Raw genomic sequence first — 27,097 nt, forward strand, 5'->3', positions numbered from 1 at the left:
GAGGATCTGGGATAATTGTCTAGTTTATCTATAAGCTGCCAGGTCTCTGGTCTTTGCAAAATGTTTGTATAAATTTGCCAAACCCGCCGGATCGAATGCTGAATTTCATATAATATTGAACTATGATCTTTGGAGGAAGATTCCTAGGTATTAATTACTATATATTTCCTTTATCAGGCTTCGCATATATGTTCTACTCAGTTGTACCCACATTAATCTATGGAATCAAAGGGTCAGGTCAAATCCTCCTCCATCTGAAACTCATAGGAATGGACATGGTCTGTATCAGTTCCGCAGATCAGCATATTGCCATGTTCAATGCATTTCCAATCCACCCAGTAGGTGGGACGGTGTTCAGGCGGTAGCATAGGATTCTCTGTCCGCTACTGGCTGCTACTACCCATCCATTTTCGAACAGCACCTCAGGCTTGCGCGTTGAGGATTCACGCTCTAGACGCAGTAGGGCCGGACGTGTCACTGTTGCCCCCTCATAACTCCCGCTTTTCGCATTACACACGTGGTTTCCTTTGTCAAACCCTCTCCATACTACCTGCTGACTATCTGGCGTGAACACCACATGTGTACAAGACCTTGTATGCTTTAGGGTATATTGCAATTTTCCTGTTTTCAAGTCCCATAGGGTAACCACGCCACCCCATAATCCTGCTGCGACCTGTTGCTCGTCAGGGGAAATATCGATGGTAGCGATCATATCCGGCTGGCTGTTCACTTGTTGGGGCTGTATCTGTTCGGAATCCCGTGCTGGGTCCCGTGTCCCTTGTGTAAGGTTCCAGAGCTTAAGGGTGAGATCCTGTGAGCCAGATGCCAACACTTGGTCATCTACTGAAAAGGACAAACAGATAGGTATGGATCCATGACCTTGTAGGATCTGCTCGAGATGTCCTTCTCGTGTGTTCCACAACCGGATCATACAATCCGAACCCCCTGATGCAACTAAGCTGCCGTCAGACTCTGATCAACCTGGCCGTCCTTGTCTTGGAAAAAGAAATGTAGAGTTGCTGGAGAGACAGAGTTAGCGGGAATTCTATTCAATTCTTCAATGATCCCAGCTAGCAGCATCGTCTTGCTGGTGCCCGCTTGTCCCTGGATCCAGAGCAGATTTGGCGTGTCCTCGAATTGCCACTTCATGAAGTCTTGATAGGCTTTCGTCTGAAATACCCACTCATAGCAGTCCTTAAGAACCTCATTCTTCCGTGCTATGATATCTTTGGTTCTCAGCATGGGATTTACCACGCCCAAGGACTTCAGACACTGGCGATATTTATCGTCGGCCCCATCACGCGTCTTATTATCGATGGCCATCTGATCAATGATTGTAAGGATCTGCTCCAGCTTGTATTGCTGCAGGTCAGACCGGAGAGCATTTTCTTGCTCAGTGATTATCGCCAGGCTTCCATACCAGTCATCGACATTTAAAAGACCACGGACAAAGACCGCAACTTGGCTTTTGTGGTAGAAGCAGACACTCTTGATTTCATAAAAGAGCATACACTTGTACATATCCAGCATACCAGTCTCTAGCTGCTTACGGACTTTTTCGAGTTTCAGATGGCCATTATCGCTACCAGTCTGAAGAAGACTATCGGTTATCTTCGAATACCACTGCATTCTATCAACCACGTGGTTGACTCCATCGTACAGAGCTTTGGTTGAGCGAACTGGATTTGCAAGAATCTGAGAGATGAGTTAGCAGTGACTCACAACAATATTTTAACGGATTTCCTACGTCGATAGCGGAGGAAATGATTGCCCATGGAAGGGCAGTATGTGGGGTGTTGTTCAGGACGGCGTTGAATATGGGTTTCAAATTCTGCACCACCCCGAAAACCTCGGACGTACTGTCAATCCGCTTCTGGCTTGCATTGACTCTCTCCAGCCCTTTCTGAATAATATGCTGTAGCTGGTCTGCGGTCCATGGTGCATTGTCAGTATCACGTCTGGGTCCATGAATGGGTTCGGCACACGCTGAGCTATTGGTGGGTCGTCCCAAGAATATGTCCGATACTAGTTGTTCATAGGCCTTTATGTACTTCTCCTTGCCCGGATCCGCTTTTAGCTCCTTGTAAGCTCTATTCCAAAGGTCCTCATGGATTGAAATCAGCTTCCTGTTGTTGTTGTTGTCATTATCAACTGGGGAGATACGCTGAGAGGCTCGCTGTTCAGTTTGATTTGTGTGCGTGGAATTTGATACCCTGGCTGGGTTCATCGGAATGCTTGGTTCTTGCTTTGGAGGATATTCTACTCCTCAGCTCATTGAGCTTCCTCATGACTCAAGAAGATTCACCAAATACTACCCTGTAGACACGCAAACATTTACTGCTCGCGGTCCGGACTACCCCGCGTTAGGCTGAAAGACGAGGCTAAATTTATCATCTCCAACGGCGCCAAGAAACCCCCCATTTCTTACGTCAGTAATTTAAAGCAAATTCGATTTGCAATACTTATTAATTGGTATGTAGCTTGATAGTCATGAAAGGGTGGTTTTCCTGTCTTGTAATATGTTATCCTTGTTTTTATGATGTGTTTTAGGCGTAGTATTCATTCATTAATAATTGCACTGAAGTATCATAGTGAGACTTTGTGTCCCCACTGACTTGTGAACATTTACTTCTTGAGCTGGTTTTGAACAACATTATTTCTCGCTAATTCTAGTCTATTAGGAATTGGAATAGCCCACGCTCATGTACATTGTTCGTCGGTACAACGATCGCGCAAGCAATCGTTCAGACTTTTGTAACACCTTTAGACAAAGTATCTCATTCCAGTTGCACAAAAAAAGATCGAATGAGTAGCATACAATGTATATCCAGTCCCTGTTCCTCCCATAGAAGCAAGCTGACTACTTACCAACGTAGTTGAACTTGTTATTCTTCTCGTCATACTGATATGCCCATTTGGCAGGGTCGTAGCCCCAGCTGCCTGCGATATCCTTGGTCTTATCGCAAACACTCTTATCGTTGCTCCCCAGAGCCTTGCAGTAAGGACTAGTGTCTTCTTAGTATGCCGCATGTGATGAGAATACTGGATAGGATATTCTTACCCAGCAGCACCGGTGAACTTAGTGATCTGAAACCATGTACCCTTTGTCTCCTTGGGCTTGCTAGGATCGAATTGCACTACTTTATTCGCAGAGTAGAAACCGTTTAGGACACCACCTTGGGAATTCTGAGCAGCGAGGTTGACGGGTGCAAGGATGGCACTTTGTCACACCTGATCAGCCAACAATCCATTGATCGGGGCTCCGACGAGTTTAACATACTTTGTTCCACCTTGAAGGGAAGAAGCAAACGCGTATTCTTCGGGTGACTTGAAGTCCTGTGTGCTCCAAGCCGGGGTCTTAGGTGGAAGGGCTTTGATGCCCCATTTCGTAGGATCTTTGAACGGCCCTTTGTTCGCACCGCTCCGATCGCGATTACTATTTTTCGTCTTCTCGTTCACGCGCTGCCTAGGGATGCGACATATATTAGCCAAACGTGTCACATCGGGGGCCTCGACAGAGGAAGACGTACAGAACATTCGGAGCGCCCTTGCACAGAATGGCCCAGCAATCGACGTCAAATGGTAGAGCACTTTGGCCTTTGACCTCCAAGTCCGCCTTGATCGGGTCGCTTTTGGTATCACCGCTGCCTGATTTGAGAGAGACATCTACGGAGCGTGCAACTTCAGACTCGGGGTTGACAGGGACAGCCAGCGCATGCTGCGTGCCAAACACATAGAGCGCGAATACCAGGAGGGACTTGGTGAACAGCATTTTGAAAGCAAGGTTTGACTGAGACTAAGAAAGTGTAATTGCTTGAATAGACTCTGGTGATTTCTTCAGGGCAATTCTTCACCTTTTATCGCCCATCATGATGAACTCAATTCGTACAGCCCTATCGCTTTGCAGCCCCTAGCTATCGAGTCAATCAATAGTGCCACCGGGGGCTGGAAGTTTGTCGCGGCGCATGACGCCCCCAAGGGGCTGACTGTAACGCTAGCTGCACTGTCAGTGGACTGAAACTGGTTGTTGATGCAAGGCCCGTCAGCTTATTCCGTTTGTTAAGGTCGTGACTCGTAAGCGACGGCAATCGGCCGTATCAGTGGTTGCATTGGGTGCTGCTCAGAAAAAGCAACCATTCCATGTAAAACGGAACCAACCAGATGAAGGGGTGGCATGGCAGAATGCATACTCAGCTGAAGTGATCCTTCAAATTGGTCGCATAGTTGTGTGTCTGACATGCAGGTACTTTCACATCGCCCGGTTTTCCTGCTTCTGTCAGCTTAGGGCAACATCCCTGACCTATAGGCTGACTAACGCTCTGGCGGGGCTCGAAAGCGGGGGGTCTGGCCTGGCCTGGCCGATCAGGCACTATCGTATTCCACCTGGTCAATATGACTTCACTTAATCTCCTTTCTTTTCAACTCGGCTGCCTATTTCATTGTCATCTACACAATCCCTCTATCGTATGAATCAAAACGCCTTTAACGATCAGAAACGAACGCCAAGCCCATCATGTCCGCCATTCTCCTGTTCTGCACTTCAAACGTTCGCGCCAGCGTTCGTGCCCCCATACAATACTCCAAGATCACTTACTAAATTTTTCTAGGTAATCAACCGATTGATGAACGAATGTGCTATACCTGAAGATGCGTTCAACATCTTCAGTTTAGTCCGCACCCCAAACCAGGAAACCTTAGACGAGTGGCAAACTCAAACCCCTGTCCAAGAGTTCGACACCGGTTTTGAAGGCAAAAGTGACGCCGAGCTACGCAGATTCTTCCAAGAACGCCTTGATAAACACACCGATACTCAGACAACGAGTATTTCAGACTCGTGGCTTGCTGTACTTGACGATAAGTCGCCCTCGCAGGACACAGTGGTCATGCACTATACATACGACAAGTCAAGTTGGGGTCCAAACCCTATTCCAGGGCCTGCAGAGGTATCCGATGACACAATCTGGTGGAAGTGGAGAGTTCCCTTCCAATCAGCCTGGACGTTCTGGAACGCGGTCGGGAGCATCGGGGCCGATGCTATTGAAATCTATTCACGGCCTGAGTATACAAGCTCGGATGGTGTTCTGCAGACTGAGATTCCAGAGAAGATCATTAATGGGGAGATTGAGGATCCACATGCTTAGACCTTTGCTTAATGCACCTTTGGTATAGCTTCTCATTATCGCAATCAGTGGCAGTTCATGATGGATATGGTTGAATTGAATGAGGCCAATGAATGTACTTATTAAATTGATGCCTAAGTTGAGCTTTAGTGTACAATGAAGCCTGTTGTAAATTGACTTGCATCTTTTATCGATATCTAACACGGAAATTAGGCGAAGAAAGCCATTAATATATTGATATGATCCTACAAGCGTAGATGTATGAATTGAGGTTATTGTAGTAGAGCTTCTACAACTATATCAGCCATCTGATCCTGGTGTTCTTATCTGTCACACTTGATTGCAACTTCCGTTGAATATCTCACTAAAGTAAACTAAGTATGAAGCACCTCCATCAGATTCATTACGACCTAACCACATTCAATATTGCGACCTTTCAATGATCGCGTGTCAGGCCAAGGTATTCAATAAACAAGATGGCCAAAGGCCCTAAACTATCTGTTCCTTCCCCCCGATTTGAGCTGGGCTACAACGAACCTTGGATGGCCAATTAATGGATACTTCGAATCTTGGGCCATGATACTTCAATCCAGGGACCACCGGGCGTAGTAGAGGTCACCTGATGAATATATACAAACTAGTGGATATTGGCGCTGGCATGCCGAATGCAGAAACATGACTTGGCATGACCACTCCGTGAAGTAAGAAAAGTGATGTCAGGGCGATGAGCTAGTTGGTAGAAGCCAAAGTTGAAGTAGCCATAGAAATTATTCAACGCTTAGTACAATAAATAATTCAAAACTTCAAGTGCCAAAGCATGAACTCGGGAGCCATGTATCAAGAAACTACGAGAATACATCGGTAAAGGCCACCATGACTGCCAGTATCTTCATGTCACGTTAGACTACCGGGTCAGCCCCTCCAATCTATTACTGAGAGCCTGTAGGCGACATCTGGAGGGTCTCAGATTTGGGGGTCAGCGTGAAACCTCGCCCATACCGTTCCTTGAATTCCGCCCTAGATCCGGTATCAGCATCCCGATCACGAATTGCGTTGGTATATTCTCGCATCGGTTGGCCGTCGGCGTCGATCACCCGAAAGTTAATATTGGTCAGATCTCGCGACAGCTGTTGGACTGAGGCATCACTGAGGTGACCTCCCACCTGCCTAGTTCTCCACCCCACTCCTCGGTTGGTGCCATGAATGGTCTTTCCGGTCGTCGACACCATGAACTGTAACGCATCCCCGGCCCCGTAGTTGTGAATGCTGCTGATATTTTCCTTGAGGTGGTTGTCTGCCTTGGAGCAGATGTCCATGCACTGGCGGGCGGTTTCCCACTCCTCCCGCAGCCTTTTCAGTTCGGTAACTTCGTTTTCCGACGTCATCGCTGCTTTCGATTTCACCAGTAATCGGTCGATCAGGTCTTGCATATGCTTTTCCAACCTGGCAATCGTGACGGCAAGTTTATTCTTACACTCCTCCAAGCCCTCATTGGTGACCCTTTCCGGGAAAGCGTCAGGATCATCTGGTCCCGGCGAACTATCACTGCGCTTGGTGGAGAGCTGAATCTGGTCAATGTGCTCAGATAGCTGGGCACATATTTGAAGACATTTCTCGGTGCTCAACCGCTCCTCCTTGATTCGCCGCAGCTCCAACGCATCTGAATCAAATGCGGTCACGGTTTGCCCAAAGATCACCTCAAGCTTTCCGTCGATGCTTTCCAGATGAGACTCAAGGTCAAGTTTGGCTGTCTCGATGAGCACCTTGTAGCTTTCAATGGCCTCGGTGTTGACCGAGCTCTTCCGGCTGGATATAAAGTTAGTCACGAACGCCTGGAAAACGAACCGAAGAATGGTAGACGGGGTCGCAGCGCCATGGGAGGGCAGCAAATAGAACATGCTTATGGGTAGACACAAGACCACAGAGACTCACAGGTTCGCATCGGTCAGGGCAATATTGATAGTCAACTTGTACCCGGCAAGCATTCGTCTGAAACCATCGATATCGTCACCCATGTACCGTAACTTGGCCCAGTCTCGGAAGCTGGTTCTATTAGTAGAGCGTGACGAGCACTTGATTAATTCTTGCTCGAACTCGTTGCAGGCATTGCCGCAGCGTAGGAGCGGCAAGTCGAGGGCCGATAGATCTACATCGCTGGGCGTATCTAATAGCTCGCGGAGTGGGGCGAGAACCCCGCTCAAAGCCTCCAGCTCCTCTATCAGGTCGCGGACGCGTTTGGTGTGAGACCGGAAACTATTCACTGTCTCGTGAAGGGTGAGGCTAGACTGGAATGCAAAAGTCGCCAAGGCTAGCAGTCCGGAGGCCAGGCCGATGGTTTCTGCCATGTTTTGGGTGGTTTTCTCAGGGTGAAAGATAACCGAGGATGGTGGGTGGACCAGGGATTTGTTGCGCGCGACCCAAGGGCGACGGGTCGGGCTGGGTATTATACTTTGTCCGCCCGGCGCAGCGGGTCGATGGCGACTGATTATGAGACGTCAAAGGTAAGCGCCCATGTGGGTGGTCTGGGCAGATCTGGTGTGGAAAAATGAGGCTGTTCAAGAGCGTTCGATCTGAGAAAATGACTTGAGCGGGCGGCTTCTCAGCCAATTACTCCACTTAAAATGTCGCGAGGGAAGGGACCACCCAGATAGTGCCGACAAAATCCGTTTCAGTTGGCCAGACTCCAGGAACGATCCAGGTCTGTGCGAACAGCTGATAGTAGACAAGCGCCCGAGTGCAGGATCGTCGCCGTGAGAGACTCGTGTTCTGCGATGGTTGGGTTCAGTGACGGCCAAGGCTTCTCTTGTTGATCATAACCCTAACTCTCTATGGACTAGCACGAGGTTGAAGACATCAGGATCGGGTGGTGTCATTCGACGGAGGGGTGGTAGACGTGTGTGGGCGCCTTGCCAGAACGTTTCCCCACCATCGCTATGGCAATCTGGCTCGGGTGCGAAATGGAGGTACGCATTCTCATTGGCGAGATCTTCGATGTCGGTGGGCCAAGACGGAGGCGCCATGCCCAATATAAAATTCACTTTGCATGACATTCCCTCGTCCCAAGACCGTTCTCCTGCTCGTTCTCAGTGATCCCCATACCGCAGAACCAAACTCAGCATGGTAGATCCGTTATCAATGGCCTTGAGCTTAGTTGCGCTCGCTGTGTTTGTGTAGCACGTCTCTCCACCAAGTTGGTGAAAGCTTGCAGTCCACGAAGAAAACGATTCGCGAATTCCGTGTTGAACTCGAGTCTGTGACCCAAGCGGTCGCTACCTCGAGCGAGCAGCAGTGGGGAATGAGGTGTAACGGACTGCTTTGAAGCCATCCTTACTTCTTTGCGGGAAAACTGGCCAGGCGTTTGAGGTCACCAACCATGTGGGGTTCTGCGATACCACCATGAGTCTACCTCGGGGATTCCTGACAAGAATGGCCTTTCCATTCGTGCTCGAATCACCAAAAAACAAGGGGCTATCATCCAGAATTTCTGCAGAGTCGAAAGGTCTCAATGTGAGACAAGGGATGCCTCGGGGGTTGTTAGTAAGGTCTTGGTCAGCGCGAGAATGCCCTAAGATGACTACGCGCTCGGCAATCAACGGCGACTTCCCTTGCCGAACGTATGTACTTTTCAACATTGATCAACAACACTCCCACCGCGATCTTGCTTTTTATGATGCGGACTGTCCGATCTAACTTTAAAGTAACCGGCTGGATTTCTTCATTATCTAAGTGTGATTTGGATAAACAATTTAGCCTCAAATGCCACCCTGCGTGTGGGCAATGATCGCCAGAGTAGGGGTCTTGTCTGTCGCAGGATATCAATTGTACAGTATTAGTCTGAGCTCTGGATAACTGTGGTATTGTATATGTAATAGCAGGTTGGGGACATAAAAGAAGCCGAAAGCCTGTCTTCAGCATCACTCTTTCACTGAAAATCTACATCATTGTTCTCGATTCCAGACAGCAACACCCGCTTGGAACAAACAACTCCTCATTTATTCACTTTTTATCCCAAGGACACGTTTATACTCCCTCAATATGCGTCGCACTTGGGCCTCTTTCTGCGTTGCAGCGACCGAATTGGTCATACAGGCTGCCGCAGCTAGCTCCGCTGGATGCGGCACAACCCCAGCCCTCAGCAACGGACTCAACTACATGGACGTCAACGGGCAGCCTCGGGAATACATTATTCAGGCTCCTGACAACTACGACGCCAGCACTCCTCACAAACTCGTGATCGGGTACCACTGGCGCGACGGCACCATGAACAATGTCGTCGAAAACGGATTTTACGGGCTGCAGTCCCTCGCCGGGGACACACCCACCATCTTCATCGCTCCCCAGGGCCTGGCAACGGCTGGGCTAACACCAACGGTGACGATATTACCTTCACCGACCAAATCCTCGAAGCGATAGAATCCTCCTTCTGCATTGACCAGGACCGCCGTTTCGCCACCGGCTGGAGCTGGGGCGGAGGCATGAGCTACTCGGTGGCCTGTTCGCGAGCCGACGTCTTCCGCGCTGTTGCGGTTCTCTCTGGTGGTGAAATCAGTGGCTGTGATGGCGGTAGTCTCCCCATTGCGTACTTTGGTCAGCATGGAATTAGCGATAGCGTGCTGGGCGTCGAGCTCGGCCGTACATTGCGAGACCACTATGTTCAGGTGAATGACTGTGATGCCGCGACTCCTCCTGAGCCGCAGCCTGGAAGCGGGACACATGTTGTGACTGATTACACGGGCTGTTCTGAGGGACATCCTGTCCAGTGGGTCGCTTTTGATGGCGATCACGAACCACTTCCTTCCGACGCGGGTTCGTCGGATTCTTTTACCCCTGGTCTTATTTGGAAGTTCTTCTCTCAGTTCTAAGTTGCACCAATCGGAGCTGCTTTGGAATGCTATTATGGAGGAGGGGAAGATGGAGAGGAACTGTTTCGTGTCGTCTATTGCACAAATACTAGGCTATTCTCTCTTGATACATGTATTCAGGTTGCATAAGAAGTTGCTCTAGTAGATAGCTTCAAATTTCACTACTAGTCAAACTAGTTGAATTTTATTTGTATGGTTGAGAAGCTTCGAATACGATAGAAGCCGGGAACGAAGGTTAATGTCAAGGACAGTGAAATCTACGTATGGTCCATTTCAATACTCTATAATAATGTAGACATTTCGCAATCCTTTGGTCCGGCCGAGGTCACAAGCCTGGAGACCATGGACGGCCAAAAGTAAGCCCTATCGACAGTCGATGTGTATAACTATTGGCAAGAGATGACTGGAATCAAATTCGGCTTATGAACGATTTGGAGTATTTACACAATAATCATTGTAATATCCTTCTGCTTCCAGCCTTCCGTGACCAACTCGTCGAGCGCTCAAGATTTGCTAGGTAATAGTAACACCCTCCAATCCTCACTATAGCCACTAGACACAGCCAATAAAGTGACCACCACTTTACACCTTCAGTGTCAGGACAGCAGGCCTCCACGGCAGCTGGTTGTAATCGCCACTGGCATTAGGATCTTGTCCCTGGTAGAGCAACTGCAAATTGCAAGGATCCACAGTCATCGTCTGGTCGGGGTTGTTGCGAACCAGATCACCGTGACTGATATCGTTGGTCCAGGTGGCGCCACTGTTGGCCTTGCCAGCGAACGGCTGGCTCTCGTCGCCCGCCTGGACAGTCCACTCACCGTCCAGACTGTCAGCCGTAAACGAGCGGAAATAGCGTCCGTTGGCGCCAATGGCCTCCACAATCATCAAGTACTGGTTCTGGCCGTCGACAGTGTACACCTGAACCGCTTCGAACAGGTTGTTTCTCGTGTCACTGAGGATGATCTCGGATTCAGTACCAAAGTCGCCCGGGAAGTTGTCGATGGGCATGCTGGCGCGGTAGATCTTGCCATTGTCGCCCGCAAAGAAGAGATACATGTTCGTATCATCGCCAATGACAGTTTGGTCGATGACTCCCGTATCAGAGTCGGAAATAGTCCCCGAGAAGAGAGGTTGAGCCGCGGACCAGCCATTAGCGTTGGTGGGATCGCTGGAGGTCTTGTAGGAGAATGAGGTCGGGCCCCATTGATAGGCGAGGATCCAGACATCCTTTGGTGCAAAGTAGAAGAGTGTGGGTGCAACAGTTCCCTGATTCATGGCATTCTGGCTTGCCGAAGCCATCTCCGACCAGTCGCTAAAAGGGCCGAAGTTCATTGATCCGTAGTTCCCGGAGGTATCGGCGAACGATGCATAGACGATATGCTGGCCGTTGTACACAACATTGGTAAAGTCCTTGAGTGAAGCCCATCCAGACTTAGGCTCCGCGAGCACATCAGTTGATGTCCAGCTGTAGCTCGATGGTAGGGCACACTGCGCCGCGACTCGCGCTGAGGAAAGCAATACCGCGCCACATAGGGCTTGATCAACAATTCTCTTTGCAAATTTCATTGTGAACTCTGTATTCAATGACACACAGGGAGAACAGAGGTGGAGAATAATGGTGTAGCAAGGTAGAACAACGAAACCAGGCCAGATTTATAGCGCCAATACATCCTTGATTTAATTGCCCATCTGGGGCACCGGCTAAAATCCGAAACCAATCAGCCGCGAATGTGTCTCATGCGTTCAAGTATATCCACAGAGCTACAGGGTATATCGGTAGATGCTACCCACAGGAGCACCTACCGGACTTTTGCCTTTTTCGTCGCTAGTACGCGTTTCACTTGGCTTAAAACAATCCTTCAGCCGAAAGATCTGCAAGCCATTCTTCACAACCCCAAACCCGCCAAGAAACGGGCCAGGTCCGACTCGCGGGGTTTGGCCCGGCCCTAACCATATAATAGCCTATATCCATTTTAGGAGTGATGCACAGATACCTTTACCATGAACAGTAGTTTAGCGCTGCGCCATGGGAGGGGTTTGCATGGGGCATGAAACGATGCCACATCCATCTGTTTTGGTTGCATATTCATCTTCCTACGGCGCTGTGCTGATTTCTTGCACAGCTGACCCCATTGGGATATATTGCTTCTTGAGGGTTATCATACTTCACAACTCCGGTGGAGGTAGCCTCCTCCAGTCAAATTACTAGTAGCTACTGAGTGCTCATATTGTTCTCTAGTAAAGTTTCATCACCAACGGAAGTTTCCTCATGTGGCATTGCTATCCATCCACTTGATCCCTCAAAGTCGGCAAGCATAAAAGCTACTTCAAAAGTTGGTCGCATGCTGACAAGACCCCCAAGCCTTCAGTCATACCATAGATAGAAGACAATTCTTTTTAATTGCATCTTTACGAATTCAGGGAATTTTCACGAGCCATCATGAAATCCAATCTTCTCCTCTGGGGGCCATTGATGAGCATGGCTACTAGAGCCGTATCCCAGATCTCCAATCCAACATTTTGGGAGGATTTTGCGGACCTTGATATAATTCGTGTGGATGATAGGTTCTATTATTCCGCCTCGAATATGCACTACTCTCCCGGTGCTCCAATCCTTAGTTCATTTGATCTCTTGAATTGGGAGTTTACTGGCCATTCCATTCCAGAGCTTACATTTGGCCCAAATTACTACCTCGAAGGTGGCGACAACGCATACATTCGCGGTACATGGGCGTCAACATTGAACTATCGACCTAGTACGTCGACCTTCTACTGGATGGGCTGCATTGACGGTACCACATACATTTACACGGCCCCCAATGCTGAAGGTCCATGGACCCAAGCCTCCACGATCAATAAATGCTACTATGATTGTGGTCTCCTCATCACAGACGATGACAAAATGTATGTTGCCTACGGGAACAATGGGATCTCCGTCGCCGAGCTCTCCGACGACGGGCTCAGTGAAGTGAGCTCGCAGATGGTCTTCCCTCCGGACGATGCTGGATATCTGGAGGGATCCAGATTCTATCAGCATGATGGGAACTTCTACATCTTTGTTGTTCATCCCGCCAACGAGGAGCATGTTCTTATGTCGACCTCCGGTGTGTTCGGTCCTTATGAGCGTTGTCTACTGATATCCGATGCTGGCAATCCTGTCTCGGGGGCAGGATACCCGCACCAGGGAGGCATTGTTGACACCCCGAATGGGGATTGGTATTACATGGCCTTTGTCGATGCCTATCCGGGAGGACGAATTCCCGTTCTCGCTCCTTTGACCTGGGGAAGCGATGGCTGGCCCTCGGTGGAGTTAGTAGAGGGTGGATGGAGCACAACTTATGACGCGCCGAACATCACCCCGCCGTCTACCCCCATCTCATCCTTTGAACCCTATAGCGATAATTTCAGTGGGAATACCCTCTCCCCGCAGTGGGAATGGAATCACAACCCCGACAACGAAAAGTGGTCCATCAACAACGGGGTCACTCTCACCACTGCCTCAGTCACCAATGACCTATACGCGGCGAAAAACACCTTAACGCATCGAATTCTCGGCCCTGCCTCAACTGCCACCATCCACCTTGACACTAGCTCCATGTCCAGTGGCGACCGTGCGGGTATTTCCCTGCTCCGTCATTCGTCCGCTTGGATTGGCGTAGTCAATGATGGAGGTACCTCTCACATCGGCGTTACCACGGGGCTGGAGATGGACTCGGATTGGAATACCGTTTCCACAGGGACTGAGACTGCCACGGCCGAATTCTCTGGGAGTGAGATATGGCTTCGTGTGGAAGCAAATATCACGCCGTACGCGGGCAGCGGCCAATTCTCGTACAGTTTGGATGGTGTGACGTTCACAAACTTGGGGGATGTCTATGAACTGAACAATGAATGGGAGTTCTTCATGGGGTACCGATTTGGTATCTTCAACTTTGCCACGACAGAGGCTGGAGGAAGTGTGGTGTTGAACTCGTTTGCCTTGTCGTGATTTTTACCATATTTTTCCATGCTACACGCCAACCCCTTACTTAGCATTCGCCATGAAGGTTCTGTGGAAACAGTTTGGTTTTGCATCATGTTACTATGTATCTTATATAGTGTCCCGAGGTATCTGGATAATGAACATGAATATATTTCTATTTGTTGTGACAGTGACACTCGCTGAAAATACGTCTATGGAGGATGGGGTAATGCCTGGCACCACTGAATGTGGGGATAGCGCACTAGTTCCACCTCGCAGCCGTTCCTGAGTCTCGGCACACGGGGTCCAAGCCCCGTAGAAAGCTGAGTCCAAAAGCCCCACCCCAGTTTTCTAGGTTTCATTGGGTCCTGAGAGGTCATGTCGGGCCAAAGCCATCTGACAACTGCCGACTCCAGGTCTCTGCTACCTGTCTTGACAGATATATGTCGATCAATACTGAAATCGACATGCTTATTCATCTGCGCTGCCCTGGAGTTTAGGCTATTTACCTTCACGGAAACTGACCAGGTTCCTGCATGTGATGCCTAGTGTGAGAACAAGACCGACTTTCTCATAACCAGCCCTACGATGCAGTGGCCTTGCGCTCCGCTTAGAGCTTGAGCTGTGCCGAATGTCTGTAGTAAGTTTGACTTCCAGGCGCACACCGGAAGCTGGTTGGATGGTATAGTATGTACCTAGTACTTGTATCCAGAGCGAAGTGACGCAAAGTTTGCTCAGTGTCGGGCATCACCTTCTTTCCCATCGACCGGGTGATATGCAGTCTTGCCGAAGGTCTCCCTAGCTAATATTCAAGCATTAGGATCTGGGCGTCTTAGCAGGATGCAATAGACTTTGGTGACATCTGGGGTGTGCATCCGATCCCCAGAGTCCTCTAGCCGTCGACTAGTGCCCCACAGAGTAGAGTGGAGCAGGGAACGCGCTCCGAGTTCCTGGTTCTAGGGTTCTAGAGAGTCCGCGGGTTAGATAGATTAGTTAAAACCTGGTCAACTCTGATGGTCTGTTGGATTCAGGTGATTCTGGGACTCTACTATTCTCTTTCTCTATGTAGTTCTCGCCTGGAATGTAGCTTGGAGTAGTGGACTTAGTAGACATATGACTGGTGGCGATAGTAAGCGTGGCGGTAGAATGGAGGCTTTGGCATCAACACTTGCGGTAACGGGTTTTCTAAACTAGCTGGGTAGAGGTTGAGAAGAATCAAACATCCTAGGCTATGGCCATATGCCTGTCCAAATTATGGACCATCGGCGAAAAATACCACAGAGCAGTATTGTTGTACCTTTCCTGGGTTGGGATTCTTAAAGATGTGATTAAATATATCTCTAACGCGGTTAAATCTTAGTACGCTGAGTTTGTCCCTTCTTATGTTGAAGACTGGCCTAAAGCTCATTGAGAAACTGTGTCATATATGGTGCTGTTAATTCTTAGCACGTTCTCTAGTCGATACTGGAACGGTAAGGAGTTACCTCACACCCTGTTTCCATCATTTTAGCACCCGATGCATTCTTTTATATACATAAACTGACTTTATCCATGAAAGAGACTCTCAGGGGCCAAGGGAACGGGGCAACTGGCGATTCTCTGTTTATTCTTTTGATTGATCTTTACTTAATCTATAACTTGGCTTACTATTCGAGGTTACAAGACATTTCTATTGCTTTTATGCGGGATACGGTACGTTTCGTAGCGAAGAGATTGTTATTCATCCCAGAATATTAAAATACCCTGTTAATCGAAAGAAAGCTGAAAAGAGAGGAGAAAAAGGGAAACATAGCAGAATGATAAGGACCCATTTCGTGTTGCGATCCATCTTAGATGATACCCTGGGCCTGCCAAACTGAGCGAGCAATCTCTTCCAAAAGCGCGGCCCCGAAAATGAAATCACCCTGAAGAGGGCCAGAAGGGGGGTTGACAAACGCGTCTTGAAATTGGATGACCAATGGCCCTCCGGTAACAGTTGTACTACCCCCAGAGCGAGATATCGTAATTGTCTGGGTCTTGGTTGGACGCAGGGGGAACTGGGATAAACTCCGAAGATTATGGGAGTGCTGGACCGCCCCAACTTTCCAGCACTCCAGCGCAATTTTGGCCTCAACCCGACTGATTGAAATCAAGATCACAAGTTTCACCAAGCCCCTCGATCTGGCAAGCCACCAGGAAGCATCAATACGGAGCCTTGGCACACTCTCCGAAACACCGGTTTCGATAACAATAGAAGGCCACTTTTTGTCCCGCCCTGGAATAGGTACCTCCGGGATAAATGACGCATCGGGCTCTTTGCGATATGGGTCATCCACAAATGTTTGGGCCCCGGCAGTTCTCAGCTTGCCCCTCAGTCCCTGCCTTGAAGCCTCCTCCAGGATGAGGAATGAGAGGGTCCCAGTAGCCCCTTCGTGAGCCCCTGTGGGTATCTTGACAATCAACTTGCGACAAGTAGCGTCATAGAAGATCCTCATGCCGATCTCGCGACGCAAGCCTCCATCCTTGCTTAGTTGCTCAGCAACGTGCGACCCAACATATGAAAAGACGGTATATTCGGATCCATCTTTATTCGCGTCAAGCTTCGCTTCCAGCGCTCTCTTGATAGCCCGTTTGTTGGTTGCGACAAGTTCTTGAGTTCCTTCAGGTAAATCCATCAGGAACTCACCGTCTCCAAACTCTGCCATATTGATGAGAGGAGAGGATCTTGCGGCATGTGGGACTGGGGTCTCCGGGTTCGAACTGATAGCGGGCGTGTTCATGTTTCTTGTTCTATTACGTAACTTTGCGTCAGCCAACCTAGTTTTATAGTTAAAAAGTACGATTTGATGAACCCATACTCGGGAAGCGGAGGTTTGAGGATATCAAGTTGGTAAGGTTGTAAGGACCCAAGGGATGCTAGTATTACCACAACGTCAAACTTACCGTTACCCTCTTTAGGCAAATCACTTGGTTATTCAACTCACTGACTTGGTGTATTGAATAATATAAAATTTCTGAAACCCAGAACGTTGCTAGAGTTCGGCTGTAGATTCCCCAAGACCGTAGGAATGATAGCTCAAAGCTGTGAATGGCCCTGTCTGCAATCTCCTTCTATATATCTGCTGAGTTCGCACCCCATGGTTAACTCATCCTTAACTTCCTTCCCTCTCCCAGCCAGTTTACATGAACCCAGAATACGAGTGATTTATTGCAGACGAAGATATCAGTGCTTGCGCTAATAATCATCACTGCAGTTCTAGATGTCCCCTCGTTCAGGACTATCATAGTCTACTTTATGACTTTAGTTCTATATCAGTACTACTTCTATCATCATTGAGGCCATACTAGAGGTTGAACCTATATATTGATAGTGGTATTCCCAAACTACTTACCTCAATAATTACTGGTAAAAGGCTCAAGCTTGCATCTCACTAGAATCGCTGCATTTAGAAAGTCTTCGCAGACGGATAGATTGTGTTTCAATATTCATTGTGTTATGATGACCTATCCAATTTTGATAATGCGGGGTATTTAGATACCATCGCCAACCACATGGTTAGAGGCAGTACTATTGACTATGAATTGGAGTAGAAATATCTGTGGCGTACCGTTTATTAGGTATTGTCAACACTTTGAAATTGCTCGAAGCACGCTCGCGAAATGCTCCATAGAAAGGACTACCGAGTGAAATATTCGAATGGGTTTAGTTCTTGCATGGTCAGATGATCTATTTATAAACCGACGCTTATAAATCCATATGGGTTGCCTAACTGAGGATATAAGCCCAACTACCGAAACATCTTGATATTGACCTGGAAAAAACTTGACGACTTTCTCGCATTGAGACAAGTAACAAAATCATGTCCTCCGAACAACCAAAAATCAAAGCAGTCTTCTTCGATTTCATGGGCACATGTCTCGACTGGCACACCAGTGTTGTCCAGTCTTTGCCCCCGTCAATTCCCAGAGATGAAGGATCGAAGTTGGCACTGGAATGGCGCAGGCAGTACTTTATCGAAAACCAGCAGCGCTTCCAACGGAATCTACACCCCGAAGATATTGACATCACCCTGGCTCGTGTGTTTGAAGCCGTACTCAACAAATCGTACTCAGAGTATACATCCCACTTTGACATCGAAACCAAAGCACAACTCATCAAAGCATGGCACGCTCAACCTGCCTGGCCAGAAGTGCCGATCGCTATACGCAGTATCCAGGAAGATCTCGGTTTGGAAGTCTTCGTGCATGCCAACGGGACAACGCGGCTCCAGCTTGACCTCGTCCGCTCTTCGGGGCTGAATTTTAATATGCTGTTCTCCAGCCAGTTACTGGGGCTGTACAAGCCTAATCTGGAGGCGTATCGGAGAGCGCTACAGCTTGTTAAACTTCAGCCGGAAGAAGTAATCATGGTGGCAGCGCATGCGTATGATTTACGAGCAGCGAAGAAGATCGGCATGAAGACGGTTTATATCCATCGATGGACGGATGATGTCGATGAGAATATGGATGAGGTTGGGAAAGAGTTTGATGTGTTCTTAGAGGGAATGGAGCAACTTCCTGCTACGATTGCTCGGTTGTAAATAGATACGTCCATGCAAGCTGATACCACCCATCCGCATAAATTCTTTTTTCGTATATTTTCTTACTAAGGTACTGATAGACTACTTTTCATACCTTGCCGACTATCTCTTCAAAGAAATATAAATAGTCAGCGCGGGCTTTAAATTCTTATTAGTCCTCTAGTATATAGTTTTGACTCAGGCGGATACTCGGACAACTGTACGAAGTGAGGTGTATGCCGTTCGGGTCCAAGGATGTTGAAATGGGTTGGACTCTGCCAATACTCTAGAGGAGTCCTTTGTAAAATTCACTTGATTGCTAAAAGTCGTCGAAAGAAATGAAGCCTCATGGCGGCGGAGCGGTTGGAAGATCAGACGGCTTTCTTTCCAAGGGAATATTATGATTTTGTGCTGCCTGGATTCACATCTTATTATGTAACTGTAATCACCTTGCGTTCAGAGTTATATTGTAACATGACTGGCTCGAACACTTGTTGTAATTTATTATCGACTGGGAAGTTGTTTATCCCGAAGGTGCAAAGACCCGCTGCGGTCATCTCGCAACAAGACCTCTCTCTGTACATAAAAGTTATATTCTCAGGAGCCGGTAAGCATAACTAGATTGGGAGTGCAATATTTCTCCTGGACCATTTAGTACTCATGGAAAAGGATCCGAGACAAGCGAAACCAATTCCAATGCCACTGAGGGCAAGGTGAAGTAATAAAGTGTCCAGTCATATAAGCAAAACCCTATCGTTACTGTCGATCAAGTTAGGACGGGGAATAGTCACGGCTGCGCTTTTATCGTGGTCCTGAACAAAAGTCCCGCGGAAGACAGATGATCAGGACGGGTCTTAGGCAGAAATATTCGTAATTCTGCTTGATACACCCCTGTACTTAGTAGTTGCTACTAATATTCCTTTATCACAGCGTTGCATCTGCTAGCGCACAGCCAAGTGTGCACAAGCATTGGTTTTTTACCCTATTGTCTCCGTCAAACGTTCTCCTTTCTGATATATCGCAAGCGATCAAGCATGCACGAAGAAACATGTCCGCTGCTAGGCAGCGCTCCACGAAGATACACTATACTCTGTACTCCATACGCGACTCCACCATAAGAACACCACACAAATTCCCCCAAACCTCGATATAGGGAAATTTAGGCCTCGCCAAAACCCGGGGGCACTACCCAACGGTACCCTTGTATTGACAAACACACTACACACGGAAAATATAGTTGCAGCTTATTTAGAAATTCCAGATGACTATATTTATCCGTACTAATTCGGACAAGTCCGCTGATTTGGCCTATCAAACTAACCACCAGCATCTTTCAAGTATTTCAATAAGCCCTATAGACATATAGAGGCCTCATTAACCTACAAATTAAATTACCCTGTCTAATTCAGTGACCAGTCACAGCTAGCATCACAGAATCCCGGGGTGGAAAGCTCCGGAAAGCTCCGACCGCGTCAAGAACAGCGGCCTAGCGGCCCGGTGGCAGCCAACCCGGGGTTAGGGTAGGTCAAGCTCACTAGCGTGAGGCATTGGAGCTAAAGACCCGACGGGGTGTGATAGTGATACCCGTACTCCGTAGGAGTGACGGACCCCGGCCGTAGCGTAACTGCCACTGGTTGGGGTTACAAAGTACTATCGTACACCAATCACCAATAAGTGATATACGTCCTATTGTTCATCGACAGGGGTGTCATGTAACCCTTGGATGCAACTCTGGAGGAAAAGTCATTATCTCTAAGTGCAGTGAAGCAAAATGAAGAGATAAAGAAGGCCCAGACGCTGATAAGTGGGCTGGGAGCGCGAGATCGGCGCTACTAAGGCCACGACTGATAAGGCCCTTGTACCGTGCCAAGGTATGAAACATTCTGCAACTACTCCGTAGCAAGGCTTGTACTGGAGAAGTGGATATATGGCCAAAAGCCCGTTTCGTGTGACACATCAATACTGACTGACCTGTTGGTGCTTCACAACCTCACAGCCTCAGAGGACAGGCGAACCCATTCTCCATTCCTCTGACTCTTAATCCTAATTAACAGTCCGTATGTACATACCTCGAAGGGGGTGATCGATAGGCCACCGAATTCTCCGACCAGGGGCAATAATGTCCTCCCCATCTACGATAAACCCATGTGGCGACGACTCATTTGGCCCTTTCCTTACCACGTTCTGTCGCGGCGGCTTCGACTTCACCCTCCTTTTCGAAGCAAGCATTTTGACGATCGTTCCGGCCGCCTGTTTCCTATTGTTGGCGCCATTTCGGTTACTTCAACTGTCCAGAGAGTCACCCAAAGTAGTTCCATCTGCAATACGTGTGGTGACATGCGTACGTATTTCAATTCCTTCCCCGATCTCCATCCGATAAAACAAGATTTTGAGAGAGGTTTCATACAGGTTCTTGCTGTATCTCTGGTCGTAGTTCAGATCGCCCTGGTTGCCCTTGGCGCTAGACAGCCTACTACCCGGAGACGCGAGTCACTTGCTGGCGCCATCCTTGAGCTCGTAGCAGGGCTTGCCGTTGTCATTCTCACTGATCTTGAGCACATCCGTTCCATTCGACCTTCATTCCTTGTCTCTGCCTACTTGTTTGCCACGATACTTTGTGACCTGGTACGAGTGCGTACTGCTTGGCTATTATCAGACAGTCAAGCCTACGCAGGCTGCCTTTCTTTGTCTCTCATTATCAAATTACTCCTCTTAATCCTGGAGAATGTTGAGAAGCGAAAATGGTTGAAACCTAGTCAGAAGATGAGGTCTAGTGAGAGCCTTAGCGGACTATTCAGCCGCGGCCTCTTCGCTTGGTTGAATGGCCTGTTGTGGAAAGGATACTCCATGCTGCTGTCCGAGAATTCATTGCCTAGAATCCATGAAAAGCTCGCGTCGCGCGACTTATCTGCCCAATTTGCGGAATCTTGGACCTCGTCTAATCAGAGCCGCCAAAATGCACTACTTCTGACTGTGATCAGCTGTCTACGGTGGGAGATACTGACGGTCGCTTTCCCTCGAATCTGTGTTGTGGGGTTTAGTATCGCCCAGCCGTTCCTGGTGGGTAAGACTGTCACCATCCTAGAGCAGAATGATTCATTCTCGCTAGATAAGGGTTACGGCTTGATCGGAGCCACCGCTATTGTATTTATCGGAGTTGCTGTAAGCTGCATATCTCCGGATTTTCATTACTAGCTTCATTCTGTCGGCAAACACCGTACTGACCTTTATTATATAGGTATGTACAGCCTGTTACCAGCATTTGGGGTATCGTGTTACAACGATGCTCCGTGGTGGTCTTATGGCGTTTGTCTTTCAGCACATGATGAATCTACCGTCAGGTAGCGTTGACGAGTCTAGTGCTATTTCCCTCATGGGCACTGATATAGAGATGCTGGCCGAATACTTCCAGTCAACAGTTTGTGAGATTTGGGCCAATATCATACAGCTGGGACTAGCCACCTGGCTTCTTCAAACCCAGGTAGGTGCTGTTTGTATCGCACCCATTGTGGTCGTAATAAGTAAGTCTACTTATCGACGCAGCTCACATATTCATTACCTGACCATTGCCGCTTAGTCTTCACCGTCGCATCGCTCGGCATGGGAAATGCCGTGTCTGCACGGCAGCAATCCTGGCTCCAGGCTACTGAGAAACGCATCAACTTCACCACTGGTATCCTCGGGTCTATCCAAAACATCAAATTCCTTGGATTGACCGAAATAATGGGGGCTATGATTAACGTCTTGCGTGTTGACGAGCTCAGAGTCTCCAAAAGATTCCGTCGAATCCAGACCGTTCGTGTCTGCATGGGTGCGTTCTTTTTTAACCTTCGCTTATGTATATGTATCTTAATAGATCACGATTGAGCTGATACGGAGCGTTAGTCAACCTTCCCACTATTGTTGGGCAGCTCGCAACCTTCGCTGGCTACGCCATAGTAGCTATGGTGCAAGGCTCTGGGGGTCTAAAGGTCTCGCAAGCCATCACGTCGCTCTCACTGGTCAATCTTCTGGTTACTCCGCTCTCTAATCTCTTGCTGGCGATTCCGGATACATTCGCGTCAATAGGCTGTCTCACCCGAATACAGGACTTCCTCAGGAAGCCAGGTCGCACTGGTAAGTCGTGCAGCCACTACCATCGTCTGACAGGCTCTCGAGATATATCCTCAACCAAGTAACTTATTCAATACTACGAACAGAAAGGAGACAAATAGCCCAGATAGCAGGCAGTCCTCCCCTTCTATCCCCATCTTCGTCTACTGTCGAGTTACCCACCCTTAAACAGCATGTGGCCGGTCCTGTTCTAGAAAAGCAATCTGACATCGTTCTGTCCCTCAACAATGCCCACTTTGGATGGAAAGACTCTCTACCCGATAAACCTCGCATCTCGCTTACTTTGAGATCCTCGCCTAATGGTAACCTTGTTATGATCGTCGGTCCAGTAGGTAGTGGTAAGTCCACCTTCCTTAGAGGACTTGCTGGTGAAACACCCGTGCTGCAGGGGGAGCTCTTTATGAAGTACCCGGATCTGGCCTTTTGTGAGCAAACCTCATGGTTGACAAATACATCAATCCGAGAAAGCATTATTGGAGAAAACCTATCATCTTTGTTCGATTATGAGTGGTATCACACCGTGGTCAGAGCATGTGGACTGGAGCCAGATCTCAAGAGATTGCCGGCCGGCGATCAAACACTTGTAGGCAGCAAGGGTGCTAAACTAAGCGGTGGGCAGAAGCAAAGAATAGTGAGTCGCATATTTCTTTATGTGTTATCTAGCTATGAGTGGAGCACTTACAGCTTGATTTCTACCGTAGGCTATAGCGCGAGCCGTTTATGCGCGAAAGCGTATTGCTTGCTTCGACGATGTCCTCAGTGGTCTAGACAATGGCACAGCTCATCTGGTATTCAACAATGTTTTCGGTCCGGCTGGATTACTACGCCGGCTGGGCTGCACTGCGTTCTTGGCTACCCACAGCGGTATGTATTCATTCCCTACTTCCTTAAACATTCAAGTTGATACAACCTGGCATTCACACTGATCCTCCTCATCTAGTCCACCACTTACCACATGCGGACTTCATCATCGTTTTGGGGAACAATGGCAAGGTCCTGGAACAAGGCAGTTATGCCCAGCTCCGAAGCCACGCTGGAGGCTATATTCACACACTAGGGATGCAATCAATACAGACGGATAGGTTCGCCGAAACGCTTGACATTAGTGAGAAGGATCACCAGTCGCAAAACACTGCAACAGGCTCTCTGAGTGGTCCTTCTGCTACTCATGTTACTCGACAGGCAAATGATCTAGCTGTGTATAAATATTACTTCTCGAGTTTGGGCGGGCTGCGCGTCTCCATGCTACTACTTTTCCTGATCGTCAATGCTGGAATTGATGGGTTCCGCTGTACGTCCCAACCCTCTCTTGAATCTTCAATTACTGTATTATGTGACTTACTGTTCTATAGACGTCTGGGTGGACATATGGTCCTCGAGTCGTAACGGCGCCTCAAATTCACGCTTAGGCTACTGGCTTGGACTGTATGCAGCATTGGCTGTCATTGAAGCCAGCGCCCTTGTCTTTGCTGTATTGTAGGTTTCGCCATCCTCTCTTGCTACACACCGTGCGCTAACTTGGCTGGCATTTGACAGCTGGACATGGGTGGTCATTGTCCCTGCTGCGTCTAAGAACTTGCACTCTATAGTGCTCCGGGCTTGTATGAAGTTTGTGTTTGCCCTTTTTCACATAGCTAGAAGAGCACGCCGTTAACTAAAGTGCGCTAGTGCACCTTTGTCCTTCTTGTCTAACACCGAGACTGGTGTTCTTGTAACACGCTTCAGCCAAGATATGAGACTGGTCGACATGATCCTGCCCCGTGGCTTTATATCTACAGGGTTCCGTACGTACAGGGGGCATACGCAATATGAAATCAACTCCATGCTGACTTGTCCGGCATCTAGTGCTTTTCGGCGCTCTTGCTCAAGGTGCCGTCGTTATAGCTTCACTTCCCTACATGGCAGCGGCACTACCGGTTCTCATTGGGGTGCTTGTCCTTGTCCAGCGGTTCTACCTGCGCACATCTCGCCAACTGCGATTATTGGAGTGAGCGTCAACCCGTACCCATGTTACATCACCATCGGCTGTGAACTGGTCAATCTAACCCAATCCACTCCAGAATCGAGCTTAAGAGCCCTTTATATACCCACTTTATCGAATCACTCGCCGGAGTGATTACTATCCGCGCCTTCTCGTGGACTCACGCCTCTATATCCCGAATGCTGTCCATGCTTGACACAGCCCAGAAGCCCTTCTACCTCTTACTGAGCATCCAACGCTGGCTCAGCCTGGTACTTAATCTAATCGTAGCCGCTCTGACAGTGCTCCTGGTTGGAGCAGCCTTGGCCCTCCGCAAACATGTCGACCCTGGTCTACTGGGCGTCGCCCTAGTACTGATGGTTGATCTAGGCCAGACTCTGTCAGAGCTGATTCAAAACTGGACACTGCTTGAGACGTCCCTGGGGGCGATTGCGCGGATCAAAGACTTCGCCGAAAATACGCCCAGTGAGGAAAGGTGCCTGGACGTTCAGACTAAGGAACCACCACCGGAATGGCCCCGTCATGGGGAGATCATGTTTGTCGATGCAAGTGTCGCATATGATGCCACGGAGGGGGCTAAGCCCGTACTAGATGTCATTAATCTTCACATACGTGCCGGTGAAAAGGTTGGACTGTGTGGTAAATCTGGAAGGTAAGTCACTGCCACACATATATGTACTGGTCGCGATCTAGGGGGAGGTCTCTTTCCAACAGCGACAAGGCTAACCAGCACCTGTACTGCTAGTGGAAAAAGCTCCCTTGCATTATCCCTCCTCCGCCTCAACGAGATAGTGTCAGGACAGATTCTCATCGATGGACAAGATATCTCCGTCATGTCCCGATCCACGATCCGACAGCGCATCAGCTGTCTCAGTCAAGAGCCATTTCTGTTCCCAGGCACTATCCGGCAGAACGTAGACCCACTGAATGTACTTGAGAGCCAGGACATTATCAATGCGCTGCGGTGTGTTGGCGTCTGGAATGCTCTCGTTGCCTACCATGGTGGCAATGATGAGAGGATGCTAGATACCAAACTCAATGAGGGAGTATTATCACAGGGGCAGAAGCAGCTGTTTTGTCTAGCGCGGGCGCTGTTGAAGAAGAGTAAAATCCTACTGCTTGATGAGCCAACTAGCAGGTATGTTCATGGCCTCTATTAACAGAGTCTGGCTTTCTAACTAGAGTCTCGCCGTAGTCTGGACAGCGAAACCGACGCCAGAGTACAAAAGGTTATACGAGAGTCATTCGCAGACTGTACCGTGATTATGGTGGCCCACCGGATTCATACCTTGTTGGACTTCGACCGGGTCGCTGTCCTGGATAGTGGTCGAATTATCGAAACAGGTCATCCACGTGAGTTGTTGGACAAGCCGGATGGGGCGTTTGCGAAGCTGTTAGAACTGGAGGCGTGACACATGTGTCGACATGGTCGATCCTGTGGCATGTGGTGGTTGTTGACAAGAATGTAATTAGAAGTGGCATCGTACTGTATGACCGCGACTTATTTTACCGTAAGCGACATGGCCGATTTGCAAACACGACTACTGATATATGAGGTGGATGAACCAGTGTTGCTAGCCAAATCTAATGGAGTATCTTATGCCGGATCGATAGCCTGCCAATTAGGTAACGATACGCAGCGAAAAGAGCAACGTTATTTCATGAACTGGATGTTCAAATGAACACTAAGGAAATAATTCTTATCTCCTTTCTTTTGGCCCCATCATCTCTTTGAATAACCGGGAAACGTCCTTCGCCTGGTGAGATTGCGAAAAGAGAAATGGGCTGATTGCCCAGGCAATCTCCCTACCAGACTGGTTCAAGACTGAACGGCGAACCAGGTACGATGTATGAAGAGCCGGGGTATTCGGGGGATCCGTGCGGCCTGCTGGCTACAGGCCGATTCTATATTGGCTCCGTAACACCAACTGGGAGATTATGTGGCAACCAGGAGCAAAGCGTTCATGTATGGTTCTGTTAACTGAGTGGAGTAAATGAGGGATAAACCATATCTCCTTTTTGTATATGTTCTGTACCGCAGAGCCTTCAGAGTGGTAAAGCCCTTCAATCGCGCTCATCGCGGTTCATACCTCCAGTGGGTCCTGGAAGGTAGTAATACCGTACTACTGCCCAGATGGCAGGGCCACTGAAGCATTGACTGGGTATTTATTGGACAGAAGATCCCTCCTAGTGCAGACAGTAGATAAAAGATACTGTTTCCTTTCACTGATGATGTGTTCTACATATCACTATGACTTAGGATAAACTAGTACATTCTAGACAAGGAATCAATTTCTGAGCTGCAATACCTCCCAAACACATAGGTAGATTAAAGCGACATAAAGAGCGGAGCGTAGAATATGAATGACGTGTACCTGCCTGACAGCACTGAAGAGTTACACATGGCCCTGATGATGATGCAATTCGGTTTAAAAATAGATTGCTGCCTCAAGAACACAGGAGACAAAAGATTCTGCACCTCGAAGATTGATTGAATCTTGGCCCACATCAGAAGTCTTCTG

The 27,097-nt window shown here is 48.5% G+C and overlaps 9 protein-coding genes across 9 annotated transcripts; 5 read left to right on the forward strand and 4 right to left on the reverse strand.

The window, feature by feature from the left end:
- Positions 1-233: 233 nt before the first annotated feature.
- On the reverse strand, positions 234-2,227 carry ANOM_004892 (NACHT and WD40 domain protein; the record flags this gene model as incomplete). Its single annotated transcript, XM_015550149.1, has 4 exons — positions 234-383; positions 551-843; positions 972-1,664; positions 1,723-2,227. The coding sequence occupies 4 exons, from the start codon at positions 2,225-2,227 to the stop codon at positions 234-236; spliced, it is 1,641 nt and encodes a 546-aa protein (XP_015407483.1).
- A 633-nt stretch (positions 2,228-2,860) lies between these two features.
- On the reverse strand, positions 2,861-3,772 carry ANOM_004893 (uncharacterized protein; the record flags this gene model as incomplete). Its single annotated transcript, XM_015550150.1, has 4 exons — positions 2,861-3,005; positions 3,062-3,220; positions 3,281-3,466; positions 3,531-3,772. The coding sequence occupies 4 exons, from the start codon at positions 3,770-3,772 to the stop codon at positions 2,861-2,863; spliced, it is 732 nt and encodes a 243-aa protein (XP_015407484.1).
- A 741-nt stretch (positions 3,773-4,513) lies between these two features.
- Positions 4,514-5,141, forward strand: ANOM_004894 (uncharacterized protein; the record flags this gene model as incomplete). Its single annotated transcript, XM_015550151.1, has 2 exons — positions 4,514-4,558; positions 4,608-5,141. The coding sequence occupies 2 exons, from the start codon at positions 4,514-4,516 to the stop codon at positions 5,139-5,141; spliced, it is 579 nt and encodes a 192-aa protein (XP_015407478.1).
- A 908-nt stretch (positions 5,142-6,049) lies between these two features.
- Positions 6,050-7,465, reverse strand: ANOM_004895 (uncharacterized protein; the record flags this gene model as incomplete). The annotated part of the gene is made up of 2 exons (XM_015550152.1): positions 6,050-6,926; positions 7,053-7,465. 2 exons carry the CDS (start codon positions 7,463-7,465, stop codon positions 6,050-6,052), a joined length of 1,290 nt encoding a protein of 429 aa, XP_015407479.1.
- Positions 7,466-9,155: 1,690 nt separating this feature from the next.
- ANOM_004896 (alpha/beta hydrolase family esterase) lies at positions 9,156-9,982 on the forward strand (the record flags this gene model as incomplete). The annotated part of the gene is made up of 2 exons (XM_015550153.1): positions 9,156-9,491; positions 9,557-9,982. 2 exons carry the CDS (start codon positions 9,156-9,158, stop codon positions 9,980-9,982), a joined length of 762 nt encoding a protein of 253 aa, XP_015407480.1.
- A 582-nt stretch (positions 9,983-10,564) lies between these two features.
- On the reverse strand, positions 10,565-11,548 carry ANOM_004897 (alpha-L-arabinofuranosidase axhA; the record flags this gene model as incomplete). Its single annotated transcript, XM_015550154.1, has 1 exon — positions 10,565-11,548. One exon carries the CDS (start codon positions 11,546-11,548, stop codon positions 10,565-10,567), a length of 984 nt encoding a protein of 327 aa, XP_015407471.1.
- An 874-nt stretch (positions 11,549-12,422) lies between these two features.
- Positions 12,423-13,970, forward strand: ANOM_004898 (putative xylosidase/glycosyl hydrolase; the record flags this gene model as incomplete). Its single annotated transcript, XM_015550155.1, has 1 exon — positions 12,423-13,970. The coding sequence occupies one exon, from the start codon at positions 12,423-12,425 to the stop codon at positions 13,968-13,970; it is 1,548 nt and encodes a 515-aa protein (XP_015407485.1).
- Positions 13,971-17,782: 3,812 nt separating this feature from the next.
- ANOM_004899 (uncharacterized protein) lies at positions 17,783-18,502 on the forward strand (the record flags this gene model as incomplete). The annotated part of the gene is made up of 1 exon (XM_015550156.1): positions 17,783-18,502. One exon carries the CDS (start codon positions 17,783-17,785, stop codon positions 18,500-18,502), a length of 720 nt encoding a protein of 239 aa, XP_015407486.1.
- Positions 18,503-20,600: 2,098 nt separating this feature from the next.
- Positions 20,601-25,987, forward strand: ANOM_004900 (putative ABC transporter; the record flags this gene model as incomplete). The annotated part of the gene is made up of 15 exons (XM_015550157.1): positions 20,601-20,822; positions 20,891-21,643; positions 21,720-22,002; positions 22,059-22,292; positions 22,367-22,597; positions 22,681-23,225; positions 23,296-23,458; positions 23,535-23,885; positions 23,947-24,070; positions 24,131-24,202; positions 24,263-24,378; positions 24,440-24,581; positions 24,655-25,227; positions 25,321-25,713; positions 25,771-25,987. 15 exons carry the CDS (start codon positions 20,601-20,603, stop codon positions 25,985-25,987), a joined length of 4,419 nt encoding a protein of 1,472 aa, XP_015407476.1.
- Positions 25,988-27,097: the final 1,110 nt, after the last annotated feature.

The sequence above is a fragment of the Aspergillus nomiae genome, assembly GCF_001204775.2.
Source record: "Aspergillus nomiae NRRL 13137 chromosome Unknown contig00111, whole genome shotgun sequence".
Classification (NCBI taxonomy): domain Eukaryota; kingdom Fungi; phylum Ascomycota; class Eurotiomycetes; order Eurotiales; family Aspergillaceae; genus Aspergillus; species Aspergillus nomiae.